We start from the raw sequence: 17013 nt of genomic DNA on the forward strand, positions 1-17013 counted from the left end.
AGGGAGCTGGTGTGATCTTTTGAGGGTGTTACAGAATCCCATTTTGTCATATTACCAGAATTGCTTTTCTGGTTCCTTGTCATTTTGGTAGACTATTTCAGCGGAGAGGCTGAAACTCAAGGCTTGCTGTTCAGATTTTCTTGTCCCATGGGGTGATCCCTTGATGTGGGCTCTCCCCTTTCCCCTAGGAATGGGGCCTCCCGAGAGCTGGACTGCAGTGACTGTTACTGCTCTTCTGGGTCTAGCCACCCATTGAGGCTACCAGGCTCTGGACTGGTGCTGGGGGATGTCTGCAATGAGTACTGTGATGTGATCCATCTTCAGGTCTCCAAGCTGTGGCTACCAGCACCTGTTCTGGTAGAGGTGGCAGGGAAGTGAAGTAAACTCTGCGAGAGTCATTGGTTGTAGATATGTTTAGTGTGCTGGCTCTCTTGAATGCTGCTTATCCTAGCAGTGAAGTTGTCACGTGCACACATTCAGGATCTCTGGTTAGCTAGGATGTTGCAGGCAGTGAAATTAGGTGTTGTCTTTTCCATCCTGGGATCAGGGTTATTCTTTCACGAGTTGCTGTAATGGCCTGAGTTGACTGCCAGCCAGGAGGTGGTGTTTTCAAGAGAGCACCAGCTGCAGTAGTAGTAGTGGGCTCTAAGCTTGCCCTAAGATGCCCAAGGTAACTATTTTGGTTTCTCAGGCAATAGGCAGGGCAATAAAGCTCCAAAGAGTTTCTATGTTTTGTGTTTGGCTTCCAGGGTGGGTAGGGAAATATCATCAGGTGGGGGCAGGGTTAGGTGGTTCTGGGCTCAGACTCTTCTTGGTCAGGGCTTGCTGCAGCCACTGTGGGAAATTAAGGGGTGGGGATGGTTTGTCAGGCCACTGGGTTTAAGTTCCAGAGGGGATCTTGACTGCCTCTGCTGTATCATAAACTTCACCAGGGTAGTGGGGGATAGCCAGCAGCAAGAGGCCTCATCCAGCTACTATGCAATTGGTGAGACTAGTTTCACTCCTGCAGTGCCCTGCTTTAGACCTTGCCCCAGGATGTGAGTTACCCTACTGGGAAAGCAAGCATGGCCTTTGGACCTCACCCCTTCCTGTCTGCCCACTCCATTGGCAGCAGCTCCCGTACTCACTTGTATCTGCCACGGCTCCCACTAGTCCCCTGGACTCTGCCCAAGAAAATCTGTGCCCAGCTGAAACCACTACCGATTTCATTTGGGAGCTTCCTTCGCCCTGCCACCACTCTCCAATTCCACTGGCTGCCTTTCCTGAGGGCCACTGTGAGATATAGTCAGGGCTGGCTTCCTTGGACTCAAGCTGGAGACTGGGAGTACATCCAAAGCACTTCCCGCTGCTACTTCTACTTTCATATTTCACATAACCCCCTAAATCCGTTTCATCTTTAGGTAAGGTTAAATTCTTCTTCCATGATCTGGATTTTTAGATTTCCCCAGTGGGGATGTGTATTCAGAGGTAGGTTCTCCCCGACTCACACTTTGGGAACTCAGTTTTTTGCCTGTTTTGCAGAATTTGCAGTGGTGTGCCACTTCTTTCAAAGGATCTTTGAATTCTTTTGGTTTTCCTGGTAAGTTCCTGGTTCTTGGAACAAAAGATCATAGTGTCTCCATATGCCATTCTGTCCATCCATGTGGAGCTGCATGTTAGCCCTGTCTTTTCTTTTCTTTTTTTTTTAAATGGAGTTGGAGTCTCTGTCACCCAGGCTGGAGTGCAGTGGCACGATCTTGGCTCACCGCAACCTCTGCCTCCTGGGTTCAAGCGATTCTCCTGCCTCAGCCTCCCAAGTAGCTGGGACTATAGGCGCCTGCCACCATGCCTGGCTAATTTTTCATATTTTTAGTAGAGACAGGGTTTCACCATGTTAGCCACGAAGTTCTTGATTTCCTGACCTTGTGATCTGCCTGCCTTGGCCTCCCAAAGTGCTGGGATCACAGGCGTGAGCTACCGTGGCGGCCAGCCCTGTCTCTTATCTGCCATCTTCCCCATTTCCAGTTACCAGCTTTTTTGTTAACTTTCCAAAAATATTTTATTTGTATATAAATATTTACATACTTACTTCTTTGTATATATACATACTTTAACATAAATGGTAGAATATGGTACAACCACTGAGTATCTTACTTGCCACTTGACAATTCATCATGACAGTCCTATTCCATCAGTACATGAAAGATCATGTGGATGTTAAAAGTGAAAATTTCCAACTGGCAGCACTATTTACTCTTCATGTTTTTGGACAATATTTAAACATTTCTTTCTGAATGCTTATTTTGCCATTTTCTTAAATTGCCTTCCCCAGTATTTTCTCAGTCTTTATGTAGGGTTCTTTAGCTGAATTAATTTGGCTTCAAGGGAGGCTAATTTGGATTACTGGAAATTATCACCACAGACCCACATTTACATGTGCTCTCTATAGCTCCATTGTGCTTCCCCCACCTACCTCTACTCCTAGTTCCCCAAGTCACTGTATTTTGCCTGAGAACCGACCTCAGATTCATACCAGCATGCATACTGTCTTCTGAGACTACTTCTTCCCAAGCTGCCCCCATTTTGAAGTGGACAAGAATTTTATTCATACTCCATTTCCCCCAGGATAGCAAATTTATTATGGGGACTGATCTGTGCTTCAGAGGAAGACTAGCAGAATTCTGATACATTCTGTGGGTAACTATCCAGAAACATGCTATACATACATATACAAACTTCACCTGCCACTTTTTTTTTTTTTAAACAAGTAAAAAACGTACTTCCCTAGAAGTCAGAGAAAATCAATGTGCAGTGGTACCTCTGAAATGGCTTCCCTCAGTACTCAGTTTTATATTCCAAATTCTTGTTTGAGACTAGAAATATTTCTCCCATCCCCGTGTCCTCAGTTTAGGTGCCCTTGCTGTTAACTATAAGGAAATGGGTTTTCTGTGATTATGTAGGATAAAGCATAAATGCTAAAAGAAATCATCTACTCTCTATATGCAGGTGTTAACATTATCTGAATGACTAACATGTTTAGGTATTTATATTCTCTAAGTTAACTTATAAGGGAGGTTTTATGAAGCAGTTAATCTCTAACAATACTTCTGATCTTTTGAGTTGTACCTGACTTTCAAACCTGGGATTATAAGTAGCACATGTGGACCAAGCCACAGACTTCTTAGTCATAGTAGCCATTTTTGTTCCTTGGGAACTAAAACTATGATTCCACACCTTATACCACCACTGGCCCCTGTGGGGCTGTCCCCATAGTTCTGATTTGGCTATAATGGTAGACAGAAGGCTGGGCAGTAACGACCAAACTCAGGTCAAAGGCAACAGCTGCCAATCTGACCATTTTTAGAAGGTTAATAATAGTAATTTAATTCATAAAAGCAGTTACCAGCCATTGGATGTTCCACAACTGACAGGCATGGTTCAGAGACTTCATTAAGTATTAACTCTCTCATCCCTCACACAGTCTTATAAGGTACATGCTATAATTATCTTCATTTTAGAAGATAACTGAAACCCACAGATGTCAAATAATTTGTCCTCTTGGACACAGCTACTTTGTTGAAGAGCAGAGGTTTGATCCCAAGTAATCTGGCTCCAGACTGCATACTCTTGAGTAGTGTGATATTCTATGTTAAATCATTTAAAACTTATCCAGACAGCAAAATCAAAACTTATTAAAAAAGTAGGTTGCAACTTTGAGTGGTTTAGCTTAAAATGAGAGTAACAGAGGCATTATGAGCAACAGGAAATAACTCTTCATAAAACTTTGCATAATAAAAAGCAAACTTGAGTGAGGGTATGGGGCCACCTGCTCTGCCAATTAACCAAATGCCAGATGCCACTCCAAGCCCATATGATTTATTCTGGTACACCTTGCAGAAAGACTACACACCTCTCTCGTTTTGGGGCAAAACGGCTCAGCCATTGGAATATGGCACACTCCTCTGGCACAAGAATGACTTCCATCATAGAAGGACTGAGGTCTCATAGTGGTCCTACAAAATAAAGCAAAAAAGGTTTTTGTTTGTTTTATTTTAAGGCCATCTTTCCATCCTCCAAGGGCTGGTGAGTCAACTTTATCTAGGTCAATATTTTTGTCTTTACTCCAGACTCAATTCCTCTGGATAAGCTGAAGACAATCGTTTACAAAAGCTTCAGGGTGGTATTCAGCTTTTTTGGCTCTGGGCTGGCAGCAACGCACCGCACAACAAGAATTAAAGTGTCTGCGGTCTGGCAGCTGTGATGGGGTAACCACTTTGGATTGCAGGTGCAACTCAACTGTGGGCTCACAAAGGCCAGGTAAAACACTTAAGAAGTCAAAACGAAAATGTTTCATCATCACAGATGTGGAAAATCATATAGTTAACACCATAAACATATCACCCAGATTCAACAATTTCTTAAATTTTGTCCAACTTGCTTCCTCTATTAGCTTTTTCACAGACACAAATCCCAGGCTTTGACTCAGAGCAGATGCAAATTTCCCCAATGTCTTAAAAAAAATTTGTTTTTAAACAGTTCCTTTGTTAGTTTCAGGGTCCAAACAAGTACTTACCTTGCATTTAATTCCCATGTCTCTAAGAGTAATTCCTGCCTGTAACGTCAACTACACTTTTTCATGCCAGTGACCCACTGAAATAAACAGCCACTTGTCTTGCTCCATATTTAGGAATCTTTGTTTGCTGCCTCATTTAGATTGCTCTTTTTCCCAGCTGTAATTAATTCTAAAGTGTCTTAGTTCAAGTCCTATAACAAAACAGTTTCGAATCCATAAGAGAGGCTAAAATTAATCTAGCACCAAGTCACCTGGAAATTTCTTGTCAGAAGTTTTCAGAACAAGCCACTTTCTCTGCATTCAATTATTCTAAATTTGAACTGATGAGTAACACAGGGAGGAGGGGACAGCATGGGAAAGATGGGTCAAGGGAAGCCAACAGGGGCAGGTAGATAACATGATGTCCTCTTCCAGGGGTGGGAGGCAGCACTGAGAAATAGTTTTGCTGGTTCCGTTTAAACAGCTGGCATGTCTACTGGCCAAAATTAACCGGTTACTTCTAGTCCATCACACACTAAACAGTGGCATTAGCTGGCACCAAGGCCACCTCACTCAGAAATAAGGCTTCAGTGCTCTGGAGGAATGAAAACCCCATCCGAGCTCCTCCCAACCCTCTGTCATATGTGCTTTAGGGGAAATGCTAAGTTAACCCCAAAGCAATTCCAGATGGAGTTGAAGAACAGGTCAAATGACTGTTTCAGCCTGTATAAACAGAGGCTTTTCTCTTTTTGAAAGATTAACCAATAAAACAGTGCCACGTACTCAACTTCAGCTCTGGCTTTGTTTCAGCCTTTGATGAGTCAAGCATTAGCAACATCCCCACTTATAACTATGACATGAAAACAGGGCCACAAAAGCCTCCAGTGGCTATACTCCAACTGACTTCCACACCGTAACACCCGCATCTCATCTACCTCTGTCCATCTCCTGTCTATCCCCACCCACTTGCCTTGGAACCCCCGCCTTTGTTTTGAACTTTTTAACCTTAAGAATAACATGTAATTATGTTAAACTTCATGCAACGTTAATATGCACCTGATAATTATTAACACAGTCTTAATTTCCTCTCATGCATTTTTCTTTCTCAACAAAGCTCCCTAACTACTAGCTATGTGGACTTAAACCAAACTGCCATATCTTTTTGAGTCTTCAGTTTCCAATTGTAAAACACAGTATTCATCCACCTATTTACAAGGATGTTAGGAAGATTAAGTCAACCAAGATGTCCAGATAACCCATAGCAGCTCACAAGTGTGGGTCTGGGCTAGAGACAGAATTGGAGTCAGCACCAGATGGAGCCTCGCAACACTCAACCTTGTAAGGTGCAAGCAAAGAGGGTAGCTCTGGGGAAGAAGCAAGTCCTTAAAACCATTTTGGGGCTATACTATCAAGATACTAGAAGGGAAGGTGGAGATGAGAAACACCTTTTATAGTTTGCCCACCTATTTGCAGTTTTCTGCGTCATCAACTTAACTGTCAATACATTCAGTATTGAAACGTTTAATGATCTAAACTTAAATTCCTATAAACAGCAACACACCTGCACAGCATAACAGAATGTGTCATTGTTAATGCTGAATGAAATTCTGACCAAGAGCAAGGGGGTTTACAATCACAGCTGAGGGGAGTGGATGATGCCCTCAAAAGAAATTCTAGAATGAAATGTGTATAACTTTAATAGCACCAGCCTTCCTTCTGAAGGTCTCTATCAGAGAAATCAGAAGTTTTACAACTTAGCAAGAAGCCTGGAATAAGTCTGCCAGTCACACCTCACAAAATGGGGACTGTTGCCCAATTAAGCCTGCCTGTTCACTTCCAAGTTCCAGCCAAAACAGCTCTTCTATATTAAGAATCATATTTCTCCCTCATGCTGAATTTTCTGAGTGACATGGAGAAAACACAGGAAACACAGTTTCGTCCCTGGATTCAAATGAATTTTTGTGTGGTCTTCGGCAAATTACTGAGTTTCTTCAAGTTCTTTCTTCATGAGGTATTAGCAACATCCCTATTGCTATGGTCTGAAGTTTTGTGTCCTCCCAAAATTCCTATGCTGAAATCCAAATTTCCAAGATGTGATGGTATTAGGAGATGGAGCCTTTTGGAGGTGATTTGGCAGCTCTCATGATTGGGATCAGACCCCTTATAAAAGAGACCCCAGAGAGCTAGGTCGTCCTTCTACCACCATGTAAGGACACAATGAGAAGGTGCCATCTGTGAGAAAGAGGGTCCTCACCAGACACCAAATCTGCTGGCAACTTCCCAGCCTCCAGGACTGTGAGAAATTTCTGTTGTTTAGAAGCTACCCAGTCTATGGTATTCCGTTATATCAACCTGAACAGACTAAGACACACATTTACACCCTTGCTTAAATATAAAAACAAGGCTGCAAAAACCTCCAGTGGCTACCTCCCAATAGATTATGATGCAATAACATCTCCATTTTAGATTTCAAATAATGGCCCCTCCAAAGATGTCCACATGCTAACCCTTAGAACTTATGAGTATATTACTTTAGATGGCAAAGGGGAACTAAGAGAGCAAATGGAATTAAGGTTGCTAACAAGCTGACTTTAGAATAGAAAGGTTATTCTGGATTAACTAGGTGTGTGGCATGTCTTCACATGAGTCCTCACATGTGGAAGACGGAGGCAGAAGAATCAATGTCAGCATGATGACAGGTGAGGACTCCACTGCCATTGCTGGCTCTGAAGATGGATGAGGGCCGTAAGCTAAGGAATGTGAGTGGCAAAGGGCAGGGAAAGGGATTCTCCCCTAAGCCTCTAGAAAAGAATGCAGCCCTGCTGACAATTTTTTTAGTTTCAGTGAGACCCATGATACACTCCTAATTTACAAAACTAAAAGGTAAGGTCTGCTTCTTACTCTTGCTTTAACCAGTAAACCCCTCTAGCTAGGCAAAGGGACTAATTTTTATCTCCCAATTAGCTTGGGATCCTACTGGAAAACATGGATTTCAGGGACTGACTTATCCACTGGCTTTACTACTCACTAGCTGTGTGCCTCTGGGAAAGTCACTCTCGTCTCTCTGCACCGCAGTTGTATCAGTTTCCTTAAATGGACGCAATCCCACTTACCTTATAAAGTCCCTGTGAGAACCGAATGAGACCACATGAAGCAAGTGCTTGGCACTTGTCACTATCATTTACGGAAAATATGCTTCCGAACATTTCTTCTGCCAATCCCAAAGTATGACATGTTGATGGGCCTCAAGTCAAGGATATCCAACAAATTGCTCAAGCAGGGTTATGTGATAAGAAGTTAGCCGACAAATAAAAAAAAAACTGCCTATGGAAAAGTAAAGGAGACAAAATGATGTGTGCTGGCAAGAAAAATGAGTTCAAGACAGTCAAAGAGAGAACACTGGCACTTTCAAAGAGAGGGAGAAAAGGCTAGACATAGATTGACCGGTAGGTTGTTTCTTCAATCAAGACTCTCACATTGGCTTGAAGATAGCCGTTGGTTAATACGTTTCCTTTGAGGAAATGTGGTGTTGCAAACAAGCTGAGGGTAAACACCCATCCCCTGGCAGAGGCAAACACAATCATCGACCTCTGAGGACGTTTCAGAATATGGTCTGTATCCACAACAAGCCCCAACATGCAGAATCATGAGTCAATTAATTTACTGGCAGAGCAGAATAACGGCTGCTCATAAGGAGGATGGTTTAGGGGAAATGAATCTACCCATCATTTAAAATATATCCCAAGAATCAAACAGCAGCCTGAATAGGCAGTCATGAGAAAAAATTCGGACAGAAACAACATCAGACTAAGAAGTGGAAAAATTCTGTCTTAATAACCAGAAGTAAGTGAGGCTCACACACGTAATCCCAGCACTATAGGGGGCCAAGGTGGTTGCAGCCTTTGAGTTTAGACGTTCAGGACCAGCCCAGGCAACATAGTGAAACCCTGTCTCTACAAAAACATACGAAAAATGAGCTGGGAGTGGTGTCACACACTTGTAGTCCCAGTACTTGGGGGCCTGAGGTGGCAAGATCACCTGAGCCTGGGAGGTCGAGAGGCTGCAGTGAGCTGTAGCGCCACTGTACTCTAGTGTGTGCGACAGAGTGAGATCTTGTCTCAAAAAAAGAGAAGTGAAAACTTGTGAATTTGGACCAATACCATTAAGATCCTCCCACTGTTCTGATATCAACAGTGCCCCCTGAGTGCTGATGGTGGCATAAAAAAGGAGGAAAACCAATGGATGTTTATATCCTAGTCAAGCAAGGCTGCTTAATAAACAGGTTAAGTTTTTCCTTACTTTCTATTATGTTTCATGAGATCATGCTAAACAGTAGCACAAAAATAAAAATCCTCACTCAACACAGGTGGTGACAACAATCTCTTTGGGCCTCAGTTTTCTCACTTTTTGTAAAAGGGCAGGATAAGGTAGACAGAAGATGTCTTCTGGAGCTATGATAATAAGCAGTGTCAGAAACATAGGAAGGGCCTAAGTTTCCTCAACTATAAACTGGAATGACTGCTGTACGCCATAAGTGGGATTAACTGATTGTGACACCTAATAGGAACTCAAAAATTGGTAGTGTAGGATTTTTAATAACAGGATATATTATGGGAAGTTAATAACACAACTAGGTTATGGAATAGAACGTAAGAATGAACCTCATCCAGGGAAATAGTGGACACCACTTCAAGGACAGCTACAGACAAGAGGATGGCAAAGAATGGGGACGCAAGTAACCGGGGAAAGGGAAGGTGAAGGAAGATGATGAGTTCATGCTTAAGTTTCTGTCTTCTCTATAAAGGTGGAGGCGACATTCTCAGCTAAAGAGTGAGGGAAATGAGGAGGAAGCAGTAAGAACAGTAAGGGTTAAAAATAGCTGTTGACAGGAATGAGACAAAGAGCTAAATAAAGGCTTCTTGTGTAACTCTTTACCATAAAACACTTTCTAGTCATCAAGAGGCAGAAAGAGAATGACAAAATACTTGACATTAGAGCATACTCCCAACCTCAGGGACCAGAGCTTTATGCTATGACATAAAGTTCTAGGGGAAGCCCAAGGCGGGGCTGGTCCCTGGGAGAAGGAAACAAGACTGACATAACTGATCCCTCAGCACTGTGTTTACAGCGGGGCTTTCCTGATGAGTAAGAATGCGTGACAAAAGCGAAGTTGAACTCCTCCCAGTTTTAGCAAGAAAATAAGTTGAAGAAATCGTCTGAAGAGGGGAGGATACCAGAACTTTTAGGAATCAATTCAACACTCTCATTTAGCAGATGAGGACACTAAGTGACAAACGAATTTCACAGCACAGCCAGGAAAGAATTCGGGATGTCCTCACTTCTAAGCTGGGATTCTTTCACTGCATTCTTTGAGAAGGTAGAACCCAAACACAGGCCTTGGGCACAACAGGCCAATATGTTATTAGCCACATTTTACGGAAACTACCTAGCACCAAGAATCACACTGTACTTCCTTTAATATTCAGTTTTTGGTCATATTTTTCTCATTGTAAAAAAAAAAAAAATCAATGTCTGCAAAACATTCCTGATAAAGAAGACTATTAAAAAAGAAATCTCATCCTTCTCCTTACTGATATGTTTGCAAGTTTCATCTTGAGATACTTCTGACAGTGACAGCAGTTGAGCAAGTCCTACTCATCTGATCCTTTTTTAAAAAATATGTAGCTGGGTGTAGTGGCTCATGCCTATAATCCCAGCACTTTAGGGAGGCCAAAGCAGGAAGATTGCTTGAGGCCAGGAGTTTGAAACCAGCCTGGCAAACATAGTGAGAGCCCCATCTCCTAAAAAAATAAAATAAAATAAAATAAAATAAATTAGCCAAGCATAGTGGCAAATTCCTGTAATCCTAGCTACTAGAGTAGCTGAGGTGTGTGGATTGCTTAAGCCCAGGAGGTCGAGGCTGCAGTGAGCCTTGATCAGGCCACTGCACTCTACCCTGGGCAAGATCCTATCTAAAAAAACAACAAAAAAATACAACGTGGGCATCTTTTCAACAGATCTTGTTTTTCTTAGATTTGCATAATAAATATGGTGTACTGATTTCCTACAATCATCAGGATTAATGGTAAAGAGAAAGAAGAGCAAGTGTAGAAATTGCTGGAATCCCCTGCCCATGTATCTTTAATGGCACGGACAGTTAGTAGTTGGGGGTGAAAGAAAGGCCATATCATTAGTTCTCCCACACATACAAATGATTGTGTAGAGGTATCTCACAAGAACTGGGCTAGAAAATGGAGGGCCCATGTACCACAAGTACAGGAGGAAACAACAAAATGCCTCATGATTTGAATAAAGCAGCTGGCAGGGAAACAGCCTTGCTTTGCTCCAATGGCAAAAATCTCATTACAAACCAATCCTGTGCACCACTTTATAATGCATCAACGAAGTTGAGCTTTAGAAGTCGGGTGGGCGCAGGAGGCAGGAAAGAGTCATGCCTTTCTTCTCCATGGCTGATGAATAAAAACTAAGCAAAGGCCCGGTGATGCATAGTCATGCTTCTAAATTTCTCTAAGTCTCATTTACTTTGACTCTTTTATGAGGTCTTTTTTCCCCCATAAACAGAACATCTTGCTTCAGTTTCCCCTAAGTGACTCAGTGAGAGCCAGGTGTGCATACATACAAGGGTGTGTACCACAGGAGAAAAGTTTCAAAATTATGAATCTTGGAGTACATATCTTATGAGAGCCTTTTAAGGTATAAATAGCCTGATGACTTTCTTTCAGGACAGACCAAAGGTCAAATACTTTCCCCAGTTCAAATAGACTGTTTAATCGCTGCAAAGAAGTGGAACAAATCCCACTCCTAACCATCTTTTACCCTCAGTGGCCAAATGACTTCTGGCTCTAACAATGGGGACCTTGTACAAGTTAAAAGAAATGGATTCATCAAACACAATCCAGCAGGAGGCATAGGCACTGAAGAAACCTACTGCAGACAAACCTGCTAGACAAAGTTCTTGGTAGAGATTCTGATTTTCCTATTTTTAATTTTTGTTTTGGGAAGAACACTGCACACAGAGGCCAGGGCCTATGGCAAGGAAGCATTAGGAAACTCGTCCCTGTGCAACAAAAATGGGAAAATGAAAAATATAACCCATTCTTTTGGAATTTAAGTTCTAGAGCAAGATATATGTTGCTTTCTATGGATGCTCTACTCACAAATGAAATATTATTATTTTCACTTTAATTGCTATGGAATTTCCTCGAATGAGAAAGACACAAAGACTGACTGCACATACGCAAACATACTTGAGCCCACTGCACTCTCTATCTCTCTTTCCAGGACAGTCACACCCAGAGTTCCCCTTTTCTCATGCCCAGGCTTTTTAACTTCATCAGCTGTAATGTAGCATGAGAAAGAGAAGAAAAAAAATTTTCAGAAAAGAATGACGTTTTTCTTAAAAGAGCTTCCAGCATTGTCAGAGTCCTTCAAGAGTACATTTCGTCATTAAAGCAGAAATCTAATGTTTCTAAAAACAACCCTAAAAACCAGCCACATGTCTTTCTCAAGTCTGAGGTTGGTCCCCCTGCCCTGCCCATGCTGGCACTGAAGGAAAAGAAAGTGATGTGCTTTAGCTTGGCCATCTATAAAATAAGAATAGCCATATTATTAAACAATCTTGATAGCCTTTGAAGCACACTTTAGGATGAGGATTTTTTTTTTTTTTCTGAGACAACGTGCTGACAAAGTTATGGCAATAGGCCAATGTGTGTTTCTAGGTAAGTCCCTGGAGAGAATACAAGGGCAGTGTAGGGAAAAGGAGCCTGGGCCAGGCACAGTGGCTCACAATTGTAACCCCAGCACTTTGGGAGGCCAAGATGAGTGGATCACTTGAGGCCAGGAGTGCAAGACCAGCTTAGCCAACAGGGTGAGACCCCATCCCTACTAGAAGTACAAAAATTAGCCAGGCATGGTGGTGTATACCTGTAATCCCAGCTACTCAGGAGGTTGAGGCACGAGAATTGCTTGAACTCAGGAGGCGAGGTTGCAGTAAGCTGAGATTGCATCACTGCAGTCTAGCCTGGACGACAGAGTGGGACTGTCTCAAAAAAAACCAACAAAAACCAACAAAAAAAAAAACAAAACACACACACACACACACACACACACACACACACACGAGTGAGAGAGAGAGAAAGAGAGAGATGGTACAATTCAGCCCTCCATGTGGAAGAAAGAACCAACATGCAGTGGGTAAAGTGATTTGCCCAGGGCCAAACAGAGTCAAGATGAAACCTCCTGATTCAATGCTCCTGCCCCAGCTGCCCTGGAATCTATAATCCACCGGGTGGCTTTACAGGATGTTACAATTCTGTTAAACAAGTTGAGGCTGTGGGTATGACTCTGGGAAACCCCAGGCTAAAAATGGCACAGCCTGTAGCTATCTGTATCTGATGCCATCAGCAAGCGGAGGTTGGCGATGCCTGTCTCAACACACCAAGATTCAGTTTACTAAGAAATGTGCTATCAGTAAAACACATAGAGGGCATTACCCACAAGGCAAAAAGTTCTGATTTTCTTCTGCTATAAGATGTTCAAACACATAATGAATCATATACGTGCTCAAGCCTGGTTAACTGGAACCCACTCAGCTCAATCAAAGGCAGTAGCACTTAAAAGATGCATCCAACAGCAATATGATGTTAGCCACCTAGGTAATTTAAAAATTTCTAGTGGTCACTGAAAAAGTAAAAGAGAAACAGGTAAAATTAACTTTAAAATCTTGTCTAACCTAATATATTCAAAACGTTATCACTGCAAATAAGTAATCAATGTAAAAATTGAGATTTCATGCTAAATTATATTTTCTTAGGGATCCTTCTTTTTTTTTGAGACGGAGTTTCACTCTTGTTGCCTAGGCTGGAGTGCAATGGAGTAATCTCGGCTCACTGTAACCTCTGCCTCCCAGGTTCAAGCGATTCTCCTGCCTCAGGTTCCCGAGTAGCTGGGATTACAGGTGCTCACCACCACACCTGGCTAATTTTTTTTGTATTTTTAGTAAACACGGCGTTTCACCATGTTGATGAACTCCTGACCTCTGGTGATCTGCCTGCCTCAGCCTCCCCAAAATGTTGGGATTACAGGCATGAGCCACCGCACCCTACCAGGGATCCTTCTTTTAACAGATTCTTTTCTCCTGCTGTTGTAAAGTAGTATCAACTAGTGGACCCTCCAGCCAGTCCACCCACACTCTCAATAATGGCACTCAGTTATTCAGAAGGTTAACACATGCAAGATCCCACAAAAGGCACTTGTTAGAGACTTTGAACTTCCAAGGAAACATTAAGAAGGCAAGTTATCCATATGTCTCATAAACAGAAAAATACTAGAAGATCTTAAGGTTACCTGGCTAAGATGCGCTAAGATAGAATGAAACCAGATCTGATGGCAATACCTGTTCTCTTTCTAGTCTCCATCTTCTGACCCAACTGCTTTCTTGAAAGAGCCAGTATGTGAGTAAAAGATCTGGGAAATGCAACAGCGTATAGTTATACCATTTAACTAACAAATTAACCCAAGGCTCAGTGCCCAATTCGGACTTTACAGTATCATCTGTAATACTTCATAAATCTGGATCATCCTGAATATGGAGTTTTGTATTCTGCTCTACTTAGCAATCATATTATAATCATTTTCTTAAACTATTACCTCCAAACACATGGACGTTGACAGCCATTGAGATTTTAATCAAGATGTATCCAAAACACAAACTCCAGCCTATCCCTCTACTCAAATGACTATGTTCAAGCCCTCAAAAAATACTGACAGAGCAAAGATGGGCCAGCAACTGTGGGCGTTGGTGATATGGTGCAAACAGGGCAGACAGGGCCTTTGATCTCACATGGCTTATATTCTAGAGGGAAACAGGTCATAAATATATAGTGTCAGGTATAAATACATGATAAGGACATAACTCAGGGTGAGAGACATGTAACCATTTTAGTCTAAACCCATTATTCATTAGATTGAACCACATGAAACTGCTGATATTCAACCATTTCTGACCAATGGGATGGGCAATTTCAAAACAGTTTCATTCCGTCAGGAAACAACCAAGAATGCTTCTGATGGACCAGAAATTATAATGAATCCCTGAAAGGCAGAAGACACAGTGGCCTGGACTGGACAACCCTCTCTCCCATAGCAGAAGCTCTAGGAGAGGGCTGTGAGTGCCGTAAGCTCAGAGATAACTGATGGGAGGAGCAGCATGGACTGAGGTGGTAGGCAAGGTGATTGGATGGGGGACTGTGGAAGGATCCCCAAATGATTTAACTCTGTGCTACTCCCCACTCTCCATCCAGCCCAGGAGGCTCCTGTCTTCATCCAGAGCATTCTGAGAGGCAATTATTTCTACCAGGAATAGGGGAGGGGGTGATCCTAGTACAGCGGCCCCCAACCTTTTTGGCACCACATAAGGAAACTAACTGAAGGAAAGTTCCAAACACAACCTGATTAAAAAAGTAGGCAAAGGACTTGAATAGACATTCCTCAAAAGAAGACACATAAATGGACAACAGCTGTATGAAAAATGCTCGACATCACTAGTCATTAGAAAAATGCAAATAAAAACCACAATAAGGTGTCACCTCACACCTGTTTGAATGGCTTTTTTTGCTGTCACCCAGGCTGGAGTGCAGTGGTGCATTCATGAATCATTCTAGCCTTGACCTCCCAGGCTCAAGCGATCCTCCCACCTCAGTCTCCTAAGTAGCTGGGACAACAGGTGTACACCAACACACCTGGCTAATTTTTGTTTTATTTTTTATAGAGACAAGGTCCCACTATGTTGCCCAAGCTGGTCTCAAACTCCTGGGCTCAAGCAATCCTCTTGCTTCAACCTCTCGAAGTGCTAGGATTACAGGCGTGAACCACTGTGCCAGGCCACAAATGGCCTTTATCGAAAAGACAAAACATAGTAAGTGTTGATGAGGATGTGACAAAAACAGAACCTTTGTATACTGCTGGTAGGAATATAAATACAGCCATTACTAAAATTCCCCAAAAAACTAAAAACACCAACTACCACATGATCCAACAATCCCATCTCAGGGTGTATAAGGAAATGAAATTTTACGTCAAGAAAGACATCAGCCCTTCTATGGTCCCTGCAGCATTATTCACAATAACCAAGACACAGAAGCAACATAAATGTCCAACAACAGATGAACAGATAAAGAAAAGGTGGTCTACATACACAACAGAATACCATTCAGCCTAAAAAGAGAAGGCAATTCTGTCAATTGCCACAACATGGGTGAACCTGCAGTACATTATGTTAAGTGAAATAAACCATTCACAGAAAGACAACTACTGCATGATCTCATCTACATGTGGAATCCAACTAAGTCAAACTCATGGAAATAAAGAGTAGAAAGGTTACCAGGGGCTGGGGTTTTGGGAGATGTTGATCAAAGCACAAAATTTCAGTTAGACAGGAGGAATAAGTTTTTGAGATTACACTGCAGGGTGATTATAGCTAATGACAACGTATTATGTATTTCAAAATTGTTAAAGTAAAAATCAAATGTTCTCAGCACCAAAGATGATATGTGGGGTAATACGTTAATTAGCTTTGCTAATCACTGTGCAGTGTATACATGTATCAAAACATAATGTTATACCTCACATATACATTTATCATTTGTCAATTAAAATTCAAAAGCAAAAACTCACAATGAAAAGCTTAAAGCAGGCTGGGTGTGGTGGCTCACGCCTGTAATCCCAGCACTTTGCACTTTGGGAGGTCGAGGTGAGTGATTTCCTGAGGTCAGGAGTTCAAGACCATCCTGACCAATATGGTGAAACTCCATCTCTACTAAAAACACAAAAATTAGCTGGGCATTATGGCATGCGCCTGTAGTCCCAGCTACTCAGGAGGCTAAGACAGAGGAATTGCTTGAACCTGGGAGGCGGAGGTTGCAGTGAGCCGAGTTCATGCCATTGCACTCCAGCCTGGGTGATGAGTGAGGCTCTGTCCCCCCACCAAAAAAAAAAAAGAAAAGAAAAGAAAAAAAAGGGCAAGCAAGTCTGTGGCCCTGCCCTCCCAGTTTCCCTGCTGGTTCCCAAACATCGTCCATTTGAGCTGGAAATGACCAGCTACAAGCTACAATAGCCTAAAGCATTTTGTATGACTGCTTACCTGTCAATGAATTGATCAATAATGACAATATCACCGGGCTGAATCTCCTCCCTCAAGGAGCCACAAGCTGTGGTCACTATGACATGTGTACAGCCCTCTTCCTTCAAAGCCCAGATGTTCGCCTGGTAGTTGACCTTTGAAGGCATGATGGTGTGCTGCCTTCCATGCCTAAGGACAGAAGAAATCGTCAACCCGTGATGAGCACACCACCGTTTTCTCTTAGAGTCTAGAAGAAATTAAGTGATTCTCTAGCAATGACCACAGACTAACACAGGGGGTCTCCTAGAACCCACTCCAGTGACCAACTATAACTAAAATTTAG

General features: G+C 42.4%; 1 protein-coding gene across 1 annotated transcript in view; it reads right to left on the reverse strand.

Moving 5' to 3' along the window:
- Positions 1–17013, reverse strand: part of MTAP (methylthioadenosine phosphorylase) — a 52603-nt gene that overhangs the window by 21681 nt on the left and 13909 nt on the right. Inside the window, exons 4-5 of the mRNA XM_011930330.1 lie at positions 16692–16859; positions 3890–3992 (exon numbers count right to left, since the gene is read on the reverse strand). Of these exons, the coding sequence (XP_011785720.1) occupies positions 3890–3992; positions 16692–16837 (249 nt within the window). The 5' untranslated portion in view covers positions 16838–16859. The remainder of the gene's footprint in view (positions 1–3889; positions 3993–16691; positions 16860–17013) is intronic.

The sequence above is a fragment of the Colobus angolensis genome, unplaced genomic scaffold (genome assembly GCF_000951035.1).
Source record: "Colobus angolensis palliatus isolate OR3802 unplaced genomic scaffold, Cang.pa_1.0 Scaffold86, whole genome shotgun sequence".
Lineage (NCBI taxonomy): Eukaryota > Metazoa > Chordata > Mammalia > Primates > Cercopithecidae > Colobus > Colobus angolensis.